The 19,713-nt window shown below is 47.7% G+C and overlaps 6 protein-coding genes across 7 annotated transcripts; 3 read left to right on the forward strand and 3 right to left on the reverse strand.

Moving 5' to 3' along the window:
* Positions 1-348: 348 nt before the first annotated feature.
* On the reverse strand, positions 349-3,589 carry LMH87_008496 (uncharacterized protein; the record flags this gene model as incomplete). Its single annotated transcript, XM_056201672.1, has 7 exons — positions 349-455; positions 528-738; positions 1,743-1,803; positions 1,864-2,211; positions 2,267-2,589; positions 2,662-3,390; positions 3,446-3,589. 7 exons carry the CDS (start codon positions 3,587-3,589, stop codon positions 349-351), a joined length of 1,923 nt encoding a protein of 640 aa, XP_056056311.1.
* A 953-nt stretch (positions 3,590-4,542) lies between these two features.
* LMH87_008497 (uncharacterized protein) lies at positions 4,543-7,064 on the forward strand (the record flags this gene model as incomplete). Its single annotated transcript, XM_056201673.1, has 6 exons — positions 4,543-4,692; positions 4,769-5,178; positions 5,244-5,589; positions 5,646-5,980; positions 6,047-6,409; positions 6,482-7,064. 6 exons carry the CDS (start codon positions 4,543-4,545, stop codon positions 7,062-7,064), a joined length of 2,187 nt encoding a protein of 728 aa, XP_056056312.1.
* Positions 7,065-7,902: 838 nt separating this feature from the next.
* LMH87_008498 (uncharacterized protein) lies at positions 7,903-9,017 on the forward strand (the record flags this gene model as incomplete). The annotated part of the gene is made up of 4 exons (XM_056201674.1): positions 7,903-7,944; positions 8,172-8,184; positions 8,371-8,475; positions 8,545-9,017. 4 exons carry the CDS (start codon positions 7,903-7,905, stop codon positions 9,015-9,017), a joined length of 633 nt encoding a protein of 210 aa, XP_056056313.1.
* A 3,959-nt stretch (positions 9,018-12,976) lies between these two features.
* Positions 12,977-14,644, forward strand: LMH87_008499 (uncharacterized protein; the record flags this gene model as incomplete). Its single annotated transcript, XM_056201675.1, has 5 exons — positions 12,977-13,525; positions 13,588-13,837; positions 13,898-14,018; positions 14,087-14,210; positions 14,264-14,644. The coding sequence occupies 5 exons, from the start codon at positions 12,977-12,979 to the stop codon at positions 14,642-14,644; spliced, it is 1,425 nt and encodes a 474-aa protein (XP_056056314.1).
* A 489-nt stretch (positions 14,645-15,133) lies between these two features.
* On the reverse strand, positions 15,134-15,785 carry LMH87_008500 (uncharacterized protein; the record flags this gene model as incomplete). The annotated part of the gene is made up of 2 exons (XM_056201676.1): positions 15,134-15,667; positions 15,720-15,785. The coding sequence occupies 2 exons, from the start codon at positions 15,783-15,785 to the stop codon at positions 15,134-15,136; spliced, it is 600 nt and encodes a 199-aa protein (XP_056056315.1).
* A 2,126-nt stretch (positions 15,786-17,911) lies between these two features.
* Positions 17,912-19,498, reverse strand: LMH87_008501 (uncharacterized protein; the record flags this gene model as incomplete). Of its 2 annotated transcripts, XM_056201677.1 has the most annotated exons (2): positions 17,912-18,202; positions 18,277-18,390. In XM_056201677.1, the coding sequence occupies 2 exons, from the start codon at positions 18,388-18,390 to the stop codon at positions 17,912-17,914; spliced, it is 405 nt and encodes a 134-aa protein (XP_056056316.1). The 2 variants fall into 2 exon arrangements, with proteins under 2 accessions (XP_056056316.1, XP_056056317.1); XM_056201678.1 differs by having other exon boundaries at positions 17,912-19,498.
* Positions 19,499-19,713: the final 215 nt, after the last annotated feature.

Raw genomic sequence — 19,713 nt, forward strand, 5'->3', positions numbered from 1 at the left:
GCCATCTTTCTCCCGAGGGTCAACCAGTTTGACCGTCTATACGGGGCCCCGGCGCTTGGCCTGGTCGATGCCGCCCACTACTAGCTGCCCTAGGACGTTGCCGTCTCCTGGACCTAGGAAGACGCTGTAGGCACGCTTCTTAATGTACCCCGTCTCGTACATTGTCTGCGTGGACGAACGTGTCGCGTTGCAGTACTGGACAGTGCATAGCAGGCTCAAGCCTGCAAGGGCAGACAAGGGGAGCGATATGTTGCGGTAGTGGCCGAGGATGTAGCCAAACTACATTACTTCAAAGTTGTTGCCGCCTATGGAGAAACTGTCGCACAGCACACTGCCGAAGCCCTGATTCTAAATGACATTATTGAAACCGATATCGACGAGTTTGGACATGCTGGACGTCTTGTTGTCAAATATGCCGGTGCTCTTGCACACGCCCTCCTGGCAGTAGACGTCGTCTGCACAAATTGTCACTGTTAGCGCTCTGTACCTCGTCTCTTTCTAATTGCAGGGAACAAGGAGCTACCGACAGCGAGACTCGATAGAATGCGTGTTGCTTCCGGTATCGACCAGGAGAGTGACTTTCTGCGGCGGCGTTCCGAGCTCAACATCCATGCCGTAGGCGTCATCGTCGTTGATGCGGCGCAACGGGTTCTCGTAGACGCCCTTGAGCTGCTGGCGGGAAGCTTGCGGCAGCTTGCAAGTATGCCAGCGCCGAGGAGCAGTGTGGCAGAGTGCATGCTGTTGAAAAGAGTGTTGCGTGGATATTGGCGATGCTGGCTCAATGAAAAAGAGATACAGCGAGAGAGTTGACTATATTTTCGTCTTCCGAATCCGTCGCCCAGTTTCAGGGGCTCGAGAATCGGACTTTGCCAGCCAACTTGCAGTACATTGCCCCATTCGGTGTATACCTAGGTAGGTAGTTACCTGGTCGCGCTGTTGCACCATCACTGCCGTAATAAATGCGGACACTAGGACCGCCTCCTGCTGCAGAGTGCTGTAACATGCCCCAGGTGTTGGTATTTGTAGTGGCCCGACTGGCTTCAACCAAAAACCGAGCGGAGGCGCTATTTCGAGCTTTTGAAGGCGACGGCCGAATGCCTCTGTCGCCCCGAGCCAAATGTAAAAACAGCGCTTAGCACGTATATATTTCCTTGTGGTACTTAGAGTCGCAGATCGTCATCCTCCCGCTCATTTCCAGTGCGGGAAGATATAGAGTGCGCCTTCTTCGCTGCTAATGCCATAAACTCATTAACAATTTGTCCAAGATGTCTCTCCCTTGGATCTTGCAAGGCCGCGTCCCGCACAGCAAACTTGACCGGATACTGTGAGCTGATGTATCTCTGTCGCGATTCAACAGTTTCGCTGTCTTCTTGCTGTGCTGGAATGTGGGCATCTAGCAAGTTTTTGTCCTGGTCGGACATTTCTTTTGTTACTATTTCAAACAATGCGCGAGGCAAAAAATAATTCTGGCCTTGGTCGTAGAGGCCAGTTTCTGCAAGAATCAAGGTACTTTTAGCTTCTTGCGATGTGAGAGAATCTTCGTGAGCAGCTGTTGGCGTTATTGCGAGCGCATTAACTTGCGCAAGGCTCTTGTATACAAGTATCATTAAATTATGAGTCATGTGACCGTCGGGGGTTTCATAACCGTGATGCAGGTAGTATAAGCGCATGAGAGTCTCGAAGCACATAGAGGAGTGATTTATGCTTTGCTTAATATCGTCCGTTTCGTCACCCAGACCAACTACTAGACTATCGGGTGAGGTGAAGTCGCCAAGGCTCAGTATAGCAGCGTAGTATGTGAGACTATTGCAACATTTTAGCAAAAGATGCGCTGTACAGCACCTGACAGCTTTGTGGACATACTGCAAGTTCAGCTCAAATGGGAAGATAATGTTTTCTGGGGCTAACGACTGGGGTAGGAAAAAATGCCAAGTTCCAAGCCTCTCCAAGAAGTCTTTGAGTTCTTTGGGAGGTAGCGGCTTGCTGCGACCAGCCTCGTTGAAGATGCTGAAGGTTAGCTGATTAAGTATGATACTTAGATCACACTTGGCCTTAAAAAACACAGGATGATTCAAAGAATACAACGTGTCATGGAACGGGTATTGAATCCAAGTCTCGCTGTACCACTCGTGGTTCTCAACAGGGTCAGGCAGCGGACTTGCGGGTGGAGTTTTCACCAACGGCTGGATGCAAAGCAAATGGCACTTCACGCTGTTGGGTTTGTTAGGCCACTTTCTATTATCTCTACCCAGGGGAGACAGCATACCTGAACCAGAAATACATGCTCCACGCTGTATATGTGTATGCGTGTCTTTCCACATCGGTGATGCAAGTCATGTCAGCATGAGAAGCAAAGGCGTTGAGCTCATGAGCCAGCTTCACAGCTCCGTTGCCAAAGCTGATGCCAACTTTGTCCATCGCGTAGAGATTGTGGATCGCACAGAGAACCATCGCTGCCTGAACAGTAGTGATGCGGCCGTCATTGTGTATCTCAACATCCCAAGCCCTCTTAGCTTCGGCGAAAAATTTGTAGCCAAGCATTTCGGGGTTCCAGAATTCGTAACGTCCCTTCATCGTACGGCAGCAGTTCTACCAAAAGCACGGGACAATAATTAGCAATTTGTCTATTATGTGCGTATGTTTAGATATGTCAAATCTCACACAAGCCAGTGCTAGCACGGCATTCACCAACAGCTCGGAGCAGAATGTCGTCGATCCTGACAGCATATCGTCAAGGAATAGGTCTTTATGAAAGAAGCTGAGAAATTGATGCTCGTATTGAAAATAGAGCTTCAGAAGCATCCTCAAAAAAACGTCGTCAGCGAGAACAACCGTCCAGCGGGATGGTATCGCCTTATCGAGGCGTGCGTCGACAATTGAGGCCAATCCGTACGGCTGCGTGTAGGGCGAGCTGTGAGAGGCGTACATATCCGGACTGTGACTGGGCTTGTCTAGTGACATCCGTACACTAGTGGGCGTAGTAAATGCAGTTTCGTATAGCATCGACGTCACGAAGGGATTATTAGCCTTCAAAAGTGACTGCGGCATCTGTTTCCGATATGGAAATTCAAACCGCAGCCTCGCTCCAGGTATTGCGTGGGTTTGTATCAGCAGATCACCGTCTTGAATGTGGCGTACAAGGACGTCGGCGGCAGTGCCTTCTCTCAGGCGCCGGAATATTGCCAACGCCTCGCTTTCGTCTTTGACCTGCAGAGCTTCGACCAGAATGCGGAGCGCATCTCGGGACTTCTCAAGGTCCCTGGCCTTTCGCTCAAGCTCTTCGTGAATTCTTCTCCGAGCCGTTTGCCTCGATTCGGACGGGCCTGTGCTATAGATGCACTCTCGTCCATTGGCGGCGCAGGGAGTGCAGTGCGGCCTTGCACCATCGCACTAATATGGCATATTAGATAATTCATCACACAATTGCTATCAAATGCATACATACTCTGGATTTTCGCTGCCTGCAATATTCACAAGCTGTAGATACCGCAGATCTTTTGGGTAGAATAGGCACTAGTCGACTTGGTGGGGGTTCGCCGCTTTCACGCGGCAACAGTGGCCGGAGATGAGATAGTTCCATCAAATCCATTGCTTGAACACAAATTGTGAAGAGCACTAAAAAAACTGCTCTCGAATCAGCCCTCAGAACCTGAAAGTTTTGGAGGGTGTGAGCTCCGTAGCGTGTCTGTTTGGAGTATTGCCGCTGTATACACACCGTGTCCAGGATTTTACTATGCTTGCTTATGGTGAACTTTTGGAAAAAGCCGATATAAGAATGGATGCAGATGTGGTTTGGTCTGTTGCATTTCTGGGCAGAAACAGGCCACCAGCCATGACGGTGCTGCGTCTTAACTAGAAAATCTGGGCGGGCGTTTTACTCCGCATCAGCATTCATCTGCACTGCCGGACAATGGTCCATGGATAACTGGGCTGGCAATGACAGCAATCGAGGCTGTGGGGTATTTAGTTACAGGGTACAACCAGGACGTGAGAATGAGTCGCCCAATAAGTTCCGGGGGAAAAAAACTCACGAAAAGTCGTTAGGCTAGCTGTACACACAGCATTGGCGATGTGCGTGTTAGCAGATTCTACACAGCCTGTGGTCCTATTCAGCTGAACCCTTAAATCGCTGGTCGCCTTACCAGCCGCCCAGCCTTAGCTTGTTGCACAAGCTACAAGGCACTAGTTAGGCCAAACGGGAAAGCTGAGATCTTGCTGGGGCCGCGTGCTCACTCGTTCAGGATTGCTCTCCACATGATATGCATGCAACAAGGTATTTCAGCCAATGGCCAGCCATGGGACGAGGTGCGACTAGGCTATGATGGGTTTTGCTAGCGGCCCAATAAAATGCTGACGGAGCGCAACTCCGTCGTCACTTGTTTCGTCACATTGCGTCGCCCACTTTTTTAGGGTGGTGGTTGAGAGTGTTAATTTTGTATCAAGCTTTCCGTCGTGCTTCCGGTGGGCGGATCTTACAACGTTCACGACACGTCTCTCGTATGATTCACAACTCTGCCCACATTAGGGAGATTGAAGGCGAAAATGGACCGGCGTTACGTTCCCCTTCTCCCAGCCCTCCGTCCGACTGAGAGCAATCCTGCAGCTCAGGTATCCCTCGGAGCTCCCGTACCGAAGAGACGCCGGATTGGAGTTTCTGTTGCGTGCGAAACCTGTCGACGCAAAAAAACCCGAGTAGGTCCCACTGCTGTGGCCCCTGTTGCAGGTTATGGCCTTCAGTAAACAGCTGCCTTTTAACCTAGGCTCCCAGTGTGATGGCCAACGCCCTATATGTACAAACTGCTTGGGTTCATCTAGCCAATGCGCATACAGAGATATATCAGACCTATCCCACGAATCGAGAAACGTCTTGATTGAAGTCGTGCAAATACTCAACACCATCCCTCCAGCAGACGCTCTACGAACCTTGAGACTTCTGAGTACCGAAACTAATGGACCGATCATTCTTTCCACGTTGAGAGACGAGGCAAGGCCCCGAAGTGAGCCGCCGACAGCGTCTACATCGGCCGCGACGGAAAATGACATATCTGGACCCCTCGAGTTTGAGCTACATAATCCAATAGCATACCCGGCTATACCTCAATTTATTCCTACGGAGTTTGAGAGATCGCCGATGGGTAGCCACACTGAATCGATGACGGAAGATTCAATGTCTTCCCTGTGAGTCCATCTCGTAGAGCTTTGTAACATGTGTGTAGATAACTCGCTAAAAGAATGTGATATAGAGATTCTCTGTTCGGAGATGACCCCTCAACCTCAGACCAACCATACGAGCTAGCCTATGACCTCTCATGCCCCTCCTCAGCCTGGCCGGAGGAACTGAATGGGCTCCATCGACCATCGAACACATCACACTTATGTGATAGTCGTCTGCATCAGCTAGATATCCGATATTGGACAGATGTCCGTATAGAGAACGACATGGCTGCCAAATGTATTTCGCTCTACTTGGAGACCGACCACCCTCTCCTGGGACACTTTGATCCGGATTTGTTCATCTCAGACTTGATTTCGAAAAGGTCGTTGTACTGTTCTCCATTATTGGTCAACGCGTTAATGTACTGGGCAAGTGTATGCTACTTCTTACCCTTCATCGTCCTTGTACCCTGCTCTGACTGGCTATTTAGCAAATGTACAGTTGTATCGACTCCCGAACAAATGAGCTTGCCATGGGTTTCTGTAAAGAAGCGGAAAGGCTATGGAATATTGAACGTGCTAATGGTCGTGACTCTGTTCTAAACGCTGCGGCTGCGGAGTTTCTATGTCTCGGCTACCTTGGCCAGGGAAGAAACCATGCTCTTCTAACATACGCATCGGAGGCGTCGGATATGGGCGTGCGCATGGGGTTATTCGGGATCGACGGAGATGATGATTCGCCAGAGACTGATGTTATCGCCGATATAGACGATGATGCTACGAGGGCGCGAATGTATGCTGCGTGGGGCATCTTTAACTGGATCACGTTGAGTCACCCGCTCACAGTCCCCTACTACCTGAAATGTTTGCTAACTTTAGTCCTCGCTGACAGGATCATGTCGTTATTTTATCGCCAGCCGGGTTTAAGCAGCCTGAGTGGTCTGAAATATCCACCGCGCATTGCAATCCCAGAGCCCAAACCATCAAATGATGCATCTTCTACAACTTCTACGAGTGAACTCAAGTCGCCGACGCCGAACTATATGGGTGATACTTTCCCTCATATTTGTCGCTTCTGGTGCATTGTGCACGAAGTCAGTTTGGCGTACTGCGTTGACGACAAGCTGCCTCTAGACTTTAGCAGCAGATTTGTCTTCGCAGAGTTCAAGTTTCGTGAGCTCCTCGCTTGGAGCAATAATCTGCCCTCGCGCCTTTACCAGGGACAGCAGAATCCGCATCATGTACAAATCCTGCAGTAAGTACTCGGGACTACGGATCCCAGGCTATTGGATCTACTCGCCGATTCGCAGCTAAGCCCAAACAACAGTCTTTGGTTCCATGCAGTGATTCTGGACATCTTTCGTCCTCATACCCAGATACCGCCAGGCGAAAGACAACGATTTCGGACGTTCTCGGATAGAACAATTACACCTGATACGGTCTGTGAGGCATCAGTCGCGCAGCTTAAACATCTCATTTCCAACTATCGTCTCAATTACACATCGTCAGGTTACACGATTCTTTGGCACACTGCCTTGATTTATGTAATCAATGCTATTCTGAGTGGCAATAAGGTTAAAAATTGGTACTCTGATCTTTTAATCTGCATTTATGCCTATGAAAGCCTTGGTCGGTCCTGGCGTGTGGCCACATGCATCGTCAAAGGGCTTCTATCTTTGGCCATGGAAAAAAGCGACATGTCGAGTCGAACGGCGCGTCGGATTTTGAATGACCTTAAGAAACGTCATCCTGGCCGATTCTTGGGGCCAATTCGCGCAACTTTCATGGCAGATCTCAATCTGGCACTCTCGGAGCCAAACTCTGCCACGGTAGAACGACTTGCCGAGCAATTTGAAGACAACGTCTTGTTGAAAGACTATACAACGTCGTTTGATGCTGGTGTTGAATAGCAGGAAAAGAAAGCTAGGGATCGATAGCATGCATTTAGCGAATCAATTCTTTCGACGTCATTGGCAATATTCAGATACTTTTTTTTTTTTGGAAGGCCTTAGCAAATACTTGCGTGCGCCCTTCCGCTCGCTTGCATCGTATCCTGCGCAGTTGGCTTTTGTGCGACAGTATACTCTTGGTTGGGGCACTAACCAGCCATTGTGCCTCGTTTTCCTCCACCGATTCTTTTTTTCGATGACTCCATAGCTGCTTTTAATTGAATAGATAGTCTTTGACAAGTCGATGACAACGGCGCAACCCCTGTCGATGAAAAATGCGGCCACTGCTGAGGCTTGTCTTAATGAACGTTTCATGTTGAAGCCCGGAGTACGGAGGCCGGGGTTCAGTTGGCTTAGGCCGTGCAGCTTCTCAGCCTTCCAGCGAATAGACTGCTTTGGAGTGCCTACACTAACCAGCCTAGCCAGCCAATCGGACTCCCGTTGTCAGTGCAAGCCTCTGGACACTCGGCCCCATTTTCAATCACTAGGACTCGCTTTTTAGTACGTTTGCCCCGACGATAATTCTATGGCGAATCAAACAGCCACGAACAAAAGCTACTCGGATTGTTACAACTAGTCTGGCAAATAGTTCTATAAGCTTCGTAGGAGGTGATCTACTTCGCGTCTTTCAGAACCTCGCCCAGTTGTTCCTTGCAGGTTAATATGATTGGGCTTTTGTAGTGCTAGAACTTTGATGGACATTTGGCCTTGTGAGACTTTGTGACGGCGAAAACCCCTTTCTGGTACGCTGTCTCACTGGCCAGCCCTCTTGAAAGTGACCTCACCAACGGCTTGTGGCATGTTAAAGATGAGTTTCCTTGGAAGTGGTGGCGTCATTGAAGTAAGTCATCTGACTTTTTGTACCTCGCGAAGTGCGGCCCATCCCACAACTTTCGCTCAAAATGGACGAAGCGTGCCTTACGCGTTTAGCACGTCACGTCGTATCATCAAAGAGTAGCAGAATCACAGGCTTTACTAGGCAATCTGAGTCAGTATCGCTGCCATCCATCTGCGTATCAATTCCTTTAGTCCTCTTGACAAACGCAACTTGCGGGCTATCATCGCCAGTCAGGCTCTCTGGGTAAAGCCATATAACTTTTTTTCATGGAGCAACCAATCAAAACGTCGCCAACACTAGTTGTGCCTGCCAATCGTCACCACCCCTTCTATCCGGTAGATTCAAGGGTACCTGGATACATTGAAATAACCACCCCGACTGTGTTTTTGCTTATAGCATTCTTTGGCGGAGTATTAATCATTTCCACAGCGACAAAATGTATTGTGCAAAGCTTGAAACCTAAGCTTTCAAGCAGCGATGTGATGATATCGACGTGGTTCGTCCTTTGTGGCTTCATTCATACCTTTTTCGAAGGTCTGTACACATTATCTACTCTTCTGATACATTAGCGCACATCAATCAAGAGCTAACAAGCCTCCTAAGGCTACTTTTCTTATCATTCTCTTCAGATGGGCGGTCGCACTGACATGTTTGGGCAGCTTTGGAAAGAATATGCGCTTTCCGACTCACGCTACATGACCCGAGACTCTTTTGTGATCTGCATGGAGACTATCACTGCTTGCTTCTGGGGCCCGCTATCATTCTTATGCGCGTACATGATTGTCACAGACCACGTCTCGCGACATTCAGTTCAATTTACCGTTAGTTTTGGACAGCTTTACGGCCTGGCTCTCTACTACAGCACATGCGCTTTTGAAGAGTTGGTTCACGGGATAGTCTTAAGCCACCCCGCAAGGATTTACTACTGGGCGTATTACGTCACATGTAACGCATTCTGGCTGTTCATACCGGGCTGGCTCATTTTCCAGAGCCTGAGAGAGATTCAAATGGCATTTACGCTCAAAGAGCAAGCCAAAGCAACAATAGCTGCTGGAAGGAAAGATGGCGGAGACTAAATACCACAAATTTGAGTCTGATAGGTACACTGCATGGTTTTCTTCTGACAGATTGTAAGATATCACTACTAGATCTATAAATTTGCAAAAGAGGAAAGAGCCTGATTGTCGATTACAAGGAGCATGACTAGCGCGGCCGTGGCGATAGATGGTGGGTGAACTACTCAGTTGTTCCTGGTGCTGATTCTCGTGGCGGTAGCAGCATCGATCAGTATTAGTTATATAAATCGCGGTACGTGTGCCACCCACCCACTAACTAACGTCGGCCACCCCTGAGCCGTCACCCCCCCTGACCGTCAGCCTTAACGCACCCACTCTATCACCATAACTACCTTTTAGTAACCGCGTTTTCTCGTATAATAATATTTATTCTCTATTAATTTTAGTGTCATTTAATTGCTATAAGTAATTATACCTAAGAAAGCCTAAATAATACCCTATAAGACGTTTATAGTGGCGTTAGTATCTCTATAAGCGTAAAGCGATAGGGAATTCCTTAGACAACGCTATCTAGTCGTGTTAACAGCTATACCGACTAAGAGGAGGCCTTTTAGCCTTGTTAACGCCTTTTAAAGGCTTAGGAAAGGCATCTCTACTGCTAGATCCTTATATAAGACGCCCTAAGTAACCCTCTAACACACACACAAGTTAGAGAGATAGTAGGTAAGATTACTTAATCTAGAGGCGATAAAGAACTAATTAGTAAGAACTAGTTAGAAGGCTTTTTACACTATAACCTAAAGGTTAAGACCTTAAGAGGTAAGAGAATTAATCTAAAAAGAGTTAATAGAGCCTTAACTAATACTATTAAGAAATTCTTTCGCTTTCTTACTATTCCTACTATTAAAGATATCTAACTAGTATAATAATATAATATAGATAAGATAGGCCTTATAATAGGCTAAGGAGATAATAGCCTTATACTAGGGTTAACTATAAAAAAGATAGCTATTAAGAAATAATCTAGGCTGTGTTATTAGAGTATAATCTTTAAGTATATCTTAGCTACTAGCTAGAAACTTAACCTACTAGTTATCTTTTAGGGAAAGACTATATAATAGTAGTAATTTTTTAGTAACTTAAAGCCTTTTAATAAGTAGAACTTTAATACTTCTAATAAAGGCTAGATAAATAATACTATTACTATCTACTAGCTTAAGATAATCTTTATCTTAAAAATAGTAATAAAGAAACCTTCCTATTAGTTATTAGTTATTAATAGTTATAGAAGTTATTATATAACTAAATTTCTATATAAATGTTATATTAATAATATCTTTATCTTTTTCTTACCTGCTTATAGCTCTTACGTCCTTTAACCTCTTAATATATGTCAGGGCACCCGCAGGGCACGCTGGTTAGTAGGAGGTTATAGGCAACCAGAGGTATCACGTGCGAAGAAGCTACTATATAGCTGCGGGCTGCCGACGAGGGAGTAGCGAGGAGGCAGCGATAATTCCACCATCATTCTAAAAACCTAAGGATCATCTAGTGACTGAAGCTCTTCGCCGACAGCACCTCACAATATAGCTATCTTTAGCCTAGTTAAAACCTATTATCGCTAGTAAGTTAATCGCTAACTTTACGCCTCTAACTTAACGCTAATTAGAAAGCAGATATTCCTTAAGTGTTATATAAAGGCTTAAGAGCTTAGGATAACTTTAAAAAATATAATTATAGGCTAAAAGGCGTTAAGGCTATAACTAGAGAATACTATAAAGCCACTTATAAGCCTATTACTAGTTTATAAGCCTCTACTACGCCTAATTACGCTAAAAACACAGTTAGAGTAACTTCTTAATTATATAAACACACTATTAAACAGGTAATATATAAAGAGGTTATTTTCTAACCTTTTAGCTAGTAAGAAGGACTCTCTAATAGTACGCCTTATTATAAGGAAGGTATAAAAGAGATTTAACGTATAAGATAGTATTATTACTACTTTAAAGACTAATTTTATTAGGCTTTAAGAGAAAAATAAATAGGCTATAGTATAGAAGCGTGCTTAGGTTCTCCTAAGCCTAAATAACTTATTTGTTAAAGTTATAGACGTAGAAATAACACGTCGCTAGCTTAATACGTAACTACTTAATACCTATAAGCCTAGTATAATTAATTTAGAGGAATTTAAATTATCTAATAATAAGGCTATTAAGACTTAATTTTCTAATAATAATTTATAATAATTTAGTTATGTTATAAGGCATTAAAGTGGCATAGTTATGTCGCGTTAAGGCTGACGGTTAGGGGGGGTGACGGCTCAGGGGTGGCCGACGTTAGGTACTGGTAGCTTCGCTAGTGGGTGCACTTATTAGCGAGTCTAGAGGGTGCGTGGCACATGTAATGACAAACTATAGCTATGACTAACTTGCCTAACTTAGTTGAACCGCTGCAAAAATCCGCCCAGCATTTCATTATGGCCCGATCTTGTTTAGTTGCCCTTTATGCCTCTAGGGGTGGCCAAGGAGTCTTAGGAGCCCTGGCCGAAAATAAATACATCGCAGGGTTATATAAGAAAGTGGCGACTCACTCTAGCTATAGAAAAACAGCAGCTGTGGTTTGAGCTATTCCTATACAACTCAAGCCTTTAAAAGTTTAGTTAGTTGCGAAATTTAGCTGTGTCTTAGTCAATCCAGTATCTTAGCAAGTACAAACTATACGAGCCGCTTTTCGTGCGCAGCACGGAAAAGTAATTATCGCCCGTTTCTGTCCCCAGCGAGAGCCCTCCTACCATGACCGCCGCCAGGAACGGTTCCCATTCCTTACCGTCCCATAAGCAAACCAGTTCGCTATGTGCTGGAACTGGATGGAGGTTATGCTGGTAACTAATAGGGTACCACTTTCCAGTCGCTACCGCCTGAGCGGAAACGAGAGACGTTGCTGGAACCAGAATCGAATTTCTCGCGATCGTAGTACTTCTATCACAACGCCCAAGCTGGCGAGTCTCAATACTTTCGGGGGCGCCGTCTGTTGTCGCGTGCCTGGCCAGTTATGTGCTACAGTGCCTCCAGGTAATTCCCAGCGCTAATGTATGGCGATTTGGTGGCAGTTCGCTCGGAATTACCTTCAACCCACTGTACACGGGGCGCTGTGGTGGGCCACCACCAAATGCTCCTACTACATAACTAGTTACAGGGAGGACACTCTCCACCACAGCGACAACATCGTAACCTCATCAGGGACGAAGCCTAGATACTATCGTCGCAGAACATTTCCGTAGTTGCCTCTGCCATCCTAGATATCACCAAGCAAAAGGGACCTACCAAATGTCCCGTGGCTTGCTACTAGACCTGTAGCAAATGGACGAGCTTAATAGCGCGGCAGATGGTTGTCCATATTTTGGCGACGAATACGTCTGATCGACTAAGTTATCTGGTGCGTAGCTATCCCTTACCAGGCAGCGCCAAAACAACATATACTGTCAAATCAAGCCAGCATTTCTTCCTTGTATTTGTAGACAACATGCTCCCACTCCCATCATGCGCCGAGAATCCTAGATAGAGAACGCGACTGTTGTTCATCTGCACTTGTTAATGCTCAAGTCCTTGACATCCATGGTATTATCCAACACTCAAGACTAACACAGGACTAAAAAGGCGACACCGCAGTCGCCGTTGCAGTGCGACGTTAGAACATCTTTAAAACTTCAATCGCGTGCAAGATTGCCCTTCACATGCCAAATATTTCCCATGTGCAGCGCGAAACACTTCCAAATGTGGGACTGCATGTGAAAGCCCCAACAGAATCGGCTTCACATTTCGTTCAACAAAGTTGTTTAATTGAATCGACTTTGCTCGCTACACTCGCCACAAAATTCGTTACTAGCTTTAAAGCCTTGCCAGCCCAAGCACTCGGCACAATGAACCACCAAGCAGTGCTATCCCATACTTGTTCATTTTCATTTTGAGATCGTAACAACGCTGAGCGTTCGCGCCGGGCCAGTTCCACTATTCACCATGATAGGAACGTCGCTATGGGATTATATCTTCATTCGGACGTGCATATTCTTCTTGCACCTTATCGCGCCGGTCAGCGTTATTTATACTCTGGTTAACCTGCTGGTTGGTCTACCCTTCCAAGTTCCTTTAGCTCTTCAAGTGTGGCTCGCGTTCGAGGCTAGCTTTTATCTCGCCATCTACCTACCGTACAATGAATACCTACAGAAAGCTGCCAGGCACCCCGAGCCCCTTTGTCGTGAGGATCGCAGGAGGCTTTTCAAGCGCTGTCACGAAACGATCCCTGATCCGGTACAATACCTGAGAAAATGGTTTCGAGGTGCGGCAGAGGCAGAGATTAAGCGAGAGAACGTGAAGGATTTCTTCCGTTGGGCCTTTTTAAACACGGGCAAGGTTGAAACAGCAGACGAAGAGGAGCTGGAAGAGTATGTTGGAGAAATGGAGACGCTGTTGGGGAGAAACTTGGAACCTGGTCGAGGCACGGCGGAGTGCCTCAGGCTGACTCTCAGCAAGGTTGAGATGCTGCATCGAAGCCTGACGTGGTATTCAGTAAGTTTCTTATACGAGATAATCATTCTGTAAATCTCAATCAGCTGATATCGTCGCTTCAGTGTGTCTTCATCGTCGATCTTTTGACGTCCATATACTTGCGATACCACTCATTTACCTTCTACCGCTCCTCAGTTCTGCGGTCTCTAGCTATCTTCCCCGCACGCCCTCACAATATCTTTACCAGCTATTGCTCTCCGGCAGAATCTCTCACATACTGGCACCGGCCGCATACGTCCAAGACTAGACTGCCCGTCTTATTCATTCATGGCATTGGCGTCGGACTCTACCCATATATAGATTTCCTGGCAGGTATCAACCCCAGTGGCGCGAAGCATTCACTTGACGGGGATGTGGGAATAATTGCCATAGAGATCATGTCTGTGAGTTCGAGAATAACGGCAGAGGCAATGTCAAAAGACAAAATATGCAACGAGGTCTATCACATATTGGAGGCACACGGGTGGGACAAATGCGTCCTGGTGTCACATTCGTAAGTAGTAATACTTTGGCACCTTATTCTTGATGGACATAGCTAATACCAACCTCGGATCTGTGCAGCTATGGGAGTGTTGTTGCGACGCATCTCCTCCGCAGCATTGAACTCACACAAAAATTCGGACCGGTTCTGTTTGTTGATCCTGTGTCTTTTCTCCTTCATCTCCCCGATGTGGCATACAACTTTGTATGCTGCTCAATCCCCAAACTCACGTCTTTGGCTAACTTATGCTACTCAAGATCTGTCGTAAACCACGGCAGGCCAATGAATATCTTCTCTCTTACTTTGGCTCCAAGGATATGGGGATCTCTCACACATTGTTCAGGCGCTTTTTCTGGGCTGACAACGTCTTATGGAAAGAAGACATTAGCAAGCATCGTGTCTCTGTTGTCTTGGCTGGCAGAGACATAGTAATCGACACAAAAGTTATTCGAGCGTATCTAACGGGCTCGGAAGATGCAGCTATAGAGACATCGGTTTGGGAAGACGAAGGGTGGAGGAGTGACAGGCTAGACGTTCAATGGTTCCCAAATTTGGACCACGGACAGATTTTTGACGACAAGACAGCTAGGAGTCGGCTGCTTCAAATTGTGTGCAGATTCTGCGAGCCGCGCTTCTAAGACGTATATAATGGTGCAAGTAAGTGAATCCTAGGGAAGAAATCTGTGTCAAAGAAACAGCAATGCCCGAAACCATTGACACTGTGCATGTACTTGCCTTTCATCCACACAAAGATCCTGATAGAACCGCATGTGAAATTTATACCAGACTTTTCGACCGGTAAAAACGCGACCATAGGCCCCCAAACTGTTCCAGCTGGCTCAGAACGTCGTCAATCTCACGTTGAATGGATTCGGGAGAGCGTGGGTGACACGTTCATCACATTAGCCCCGTTACTAGCATCTATCTCAAGATTGATTGCGTGTCTGATGAGAATTGATGGCAGTTTCACATAGTTTTCTCTTCGCAATAGAAACATTGAAAGTAGATTAATTATGTTAAGTATCTACGGTACCTAGAACTAGTCGAATACAAGAAGGAAACAAAAATTGTTCGAAGCTGTGCCAAAGCAAATTACACGACAACTAGTGACGGAAAATGCATCACACCTAGGCCTTGCCGCCTGTAGCACTCGTGATGGCGCTAGCCAAGTTGTATAATGCGGCGGTCATACCACTAACAGCTCCCATGAGTGCGTTCGGAGCAGCCGCCGCTACCGGAACCGCAGTCACCGTTGATGGAATCACATAACTTCCGTTCTTCGAACCGCCTTGAGCCTTGACGGCCTGAGCTACCGGCACCGGGGCCTGAGCTGCCGGCACCGGGGCCTGAGCTGCTGGCGCCTGGGCCCGGTTTGGAGACCCATTGCCGTTGAAAGCCGCGATATCGTGTGTCTGGGCGCCTAGGACGTTGATCGGGAAATTTAGCGTGTTGCCGTTGATGCCCTTTTCATTCGTAGACTCTGCAGCTGGTGCGGGGGGTTCCGCCACTGCTGGGGCCGGAGACTGTGCAGCTGGCACTGAAGCCTGGTTCGGAGACAGGTTGCCATTCGCCGCCGAGATATCGTGGGTTTGGAAACCGAGGACGTTAATTGGAAAGTCCAATTTGTTGTTGTTGGCATTGATGTCAATGAATGGAACAGCCTGCTTAGACAGTCAGAGGTGTGCTTGAGATAGGAGCTTAAGGAGTGCTTGCCTGGGGGTTCGGCAGAGGCGCAGCCATGGCGATGGCGCAGAGGGCGAGTACAGCAGTCGGAAGCATTGTTGCGATGATGAAGTAGAATATGAAGAGGAAGAATGATGCGCAGATAGAGATTATCAGAACAAGATGGCGGTTGTTAAGTATGAGAAACGAGTGTGGCTGAAGCTGGAGTGTAAGGAGCGAAAGTGGTGTTGCTGCGAGTTACTCACCGATTTTGTCAGGAGAGCAACCTTCCTTTATAGAATGCGGAAGTTAGAGTATGTGCCTACGGAACTAATCAAGTACCCAGATGTTCAACTGACTTTCGCCGTTCTCAGGTGATAATTGCTCATCAAGTGTCTGGCATCTTTGCGGTAACGCTTGGGCAATACGCGAGTCTACAACTCTGCTGGGGTGACTAGTCGAGTGCTCGCCCCGAATCGGGAAGAGCAGGGTTTAATTCTTTGGGTAACGTAACGGGCCACGATAAACATAGCTCAGACTCACGCTAAGAACCATGTGGCAATTTAGATGCGGCTCTGCACCCTGGAAGTGGTAGGCACGGTCGCTCGATTGGCGACCTGCGCTGTCTGTGTGCCACCGGTTCCGACTTCCAGAATGATGGAACTCCATACTCGTCACGACTGAGACGGCGAAGTTGTCAAATGGCTTGGTTCCAAATCGCTACAATGATTCGGAGGAGTCGCGGTCATTAGTCTCGAGGTAGCTCGAGCAAGTCGACCTTCCCTAAGCCTAAGCAATTCAGCCGCGACACCCCTGAACGTATTTCTGATAACGATGTTTATTGACGCGCCAGCACGCCCAATTGCGTAGCATTTTGCACTCATAGCGGTGAATGAGCAGAGGGAGTTGCTCGGGCGAGACTGGCCACCATTTGAGGTCTGAGCCATTAGGTGTTAGGGCCGTGGGCACGCAAGCATATGTCTCAGGATGAGTGGCTGCCAGTGGGGCACCGCTTGTCAGATATCACAGGGCAGATGATGCGATACTTTCGCCACCGTTTTTAGCCCAAGCATCGTGCCTGCCGGGTTTCTTGCAGAGACGTGCTAATAAGATTGCCAAACTTAAATGTGCGACATAGTGGGTTGTGGGCGGCAGCTCGTGACACTTACTGTTGCGCGACGTGCTATCGCAATGGCCTTTCAGTCTACAGATTACAGCAGGGCAATATGCTGCGTAGACAATGTTTATTGCATCTCAAGCGATGTTACTAGTGGTTGGAAGCATTTGATGAGCCGAATCTATGGAAGCAGGCCCAGTTCGTTGTTGATTGACTGACAAGATGCACACATTGTTTCAGGGCTATTTATGCCTTGAGGGGTTTCGACGATCGCGTGGGCTGCAAATGCCACGCGCTGGGCTGAGGCGGGCAAGCCACAAGTCACGCAAAGAGACGTGACTGGCAGATTAATAAGGGCCAAAGCTCGATAAACTGAACATCGATGCGAGCAAGCAGGATGAGCGTCCCCATCTCGGACCTTGGAGAAGATTGGATCTCATCTGTGCTATTACTAATCCCGATGGCTCTAAACATGCTGTTCAGCCGCTACAGCAGCCGCTAACTATGTAGCAGTGCCTGCAGGCATCACCGAACGAGCACATGACGCCGGCATTGAATTACACACAGCAGGCGGGACTATGGCAAAAACTACAACAGATACCAGTATTTACGCCTCGACACAGGAATGAACCCGCTTGGGACTAGGTTCTACCGATGCTGACTGGTGACAGGAGAGCTATTAAACGACACCGGCCACAGCCAACGATCATCAAACGCTACATATTCAGAATAAATGCACGATTGGTAAATTCTAGTGTAACGACTTGATAAATGCAGTACTGCGAATTTGGGATTTGGTCGTGCTCGAAAACCCATGCATCGACTAAGTCCGAGCGATGAGCAGCCAATGCCGTTCATGGACACCACTAATTTGGTGCGGAGCGTCGTTCCGCTAGAGCATTCCCCTCGCGCGCAACTCAACCACTAACTAGGTACCACTGCGCCAACTCTTGCTGGCACTCTCTAACGTTACGATGCACACCTCTTATGAGCAGCAAAGCAGTGAATTGTAGGCCGTGTCTTGGAATTGCCAATGCATGTATAAGTAAGTAGCTATGTATAATAGTGCAACCGTGTTAGTTAGGTTGAGTTCGGTTGAGTTCAAGATAGGAGCCGACCCCTAGCTTCAAAACAATGGCTTTGTGCTACTCAAATCATCGATACGTCCAAGAAGTTGCTGGAGCATCCTGTAGCCACCGGATAAAGAGTAGCCCGGGACTTCGTGACCGGCAAGCTGTATATCATAGAATGTTAGTCCGCGCTCCTTAACGTATACTCCAATATCTCCCTTGGGCCCCTTGGCACCCCCGTTCTTGTTATCGTGGTCTGGAATAAAGAATGGCGTCTTGGGGAAAGAGTGAAAGCCTCGGTGACCGTGCCATGTCACATTTTGCAGTGCAAAGAGAGTGCCGTTTGTCTGTAATAGAGCATCAAGGGCTCCAGATCCCACAATCGTATTGTTTGTGCGCTGAATGATGTTTTGGAGAGTACCGTCGAGAGCAGCTCCAGGAGAGGCGTCACCGTGAGGGAATACGTCCCCGTTGTTTCCTCCGCATTGGTTCCATTTGTCGCCGATGAGAGGAGCGTGAATTGCCCTCTGTACATCTCGGCGCTGAAAGTACACCTCAGATCCAGGAGGGACGTAGTCACCGACGTTGACACCACCGAGGTGGCTGTAGACTGTTGGACACTGATCGGAAATGTGATAAACGTTGTAGCAAGGGTTGTTTGACCTCAAAGAGCTGCGAATAATTCCAGAGACATCGCGATCTTCGCCAGGAACCTCAGGGAAAGGCTCCTGCGGAGGAGGGAAAGTGAACCACTTTCTTGTGTAGTTTGCCTGTCCGCTCGACTCATAGAGCTGATTGATCTTGGAAATGGTTTCATCGCTATGGTGAAGCAGATTGGCCCAGTATGTATTGAATGGGACATCGGTAATGGAAAATTGGAGATTGTCATCCCCAATAACAGGGTCGTTGATAGAGATGCCCTTCAAATTGTAGTACTTGGTGTCATTTTGAAGTAGAAAGCTGTTTGCGATATAGGGGACATAGGCGCCGGCGTACGACTCCCCCGTGAAATAGGTCTTGGCGCCTTTGAGCTGATCAAACGTGTCGATAAAGTTCTTCCAGAAGCCGCGAAATTGTGTGGCCAGCTCGATCTCGTCTCGGGCACTCGGGGTACCCAAAGAGAAGCCAGTGCCCACGGGCTGTTCGATCCAGATCATGTTCGTAAGCTTGTGCCACGAGTATGGGTTCTTGACTGGGGCGAGGGTGCCATCTTGCCACAATACTGGCCCGTTCTCAGTGAGAAAACCCGACAGAGAGGAACAGCCTGGGCCACCATTCAGCCAGACAGTGATTTCATCGGTAACAGAGCCGTCCTCAGAAGGGAAGAACCAAAAGAAAAGATTGTCCTTTTCTCCTTTTTTGCCGGTAATGGGCAAGCTCCCGGCGTATGACTCTCCCACGTCGAAATGGATCTCGGGAAGGTTTGCACCATCCACAGCAAATTTCTTTGTTTTGTTGTTCAGGAAACGAGGCTTAGTGCCATTCTGCGGCTGCGCTTCCCTCTTCGTAGAGGCAGTGTGGTCAGTGGTTTCACCTTGGGGAAGATACTTGGCTATGTGCTTCCTGAACTCGGCGGCTTTGTCGGCAGCCACTCCTCCAGAAAGGGCGGCCGCTGCCATGGCGACAACTGTGGCGAAACGCATCTTTGGTGGAATTTCGTAGAAGATGCTATTACTGGAGATGATGAAGATGTAATCTGGTCACTTGGCGCAGATGCATTTTATAAGCATTTTCTCTCTGATAAATCCAACTTTTGCCTCTGTACCCAACGGGCACATTACTTCCGAGGTCGTATTGCCTTGAGCCGATTAATTTACTCAATGGCCACCGTTGTTGAGGCGTTGTAACCTCGCACCCA

The sequence above is a fragment of the Akanthomyces muscarius genome (assembly GCF_028009165.1).
Source record: "Akanthomyces muscarius strain Ve6 chromosome Unknown contig_18, whole genome shotgun sequence".
Lineage (NCBI taxonomy): Eukaryota > Fungi > Ascomycota > Sordariomycetes > Hypocreales > Cordycipitaceae > Akanthomyces > Akanthomyces muscarius.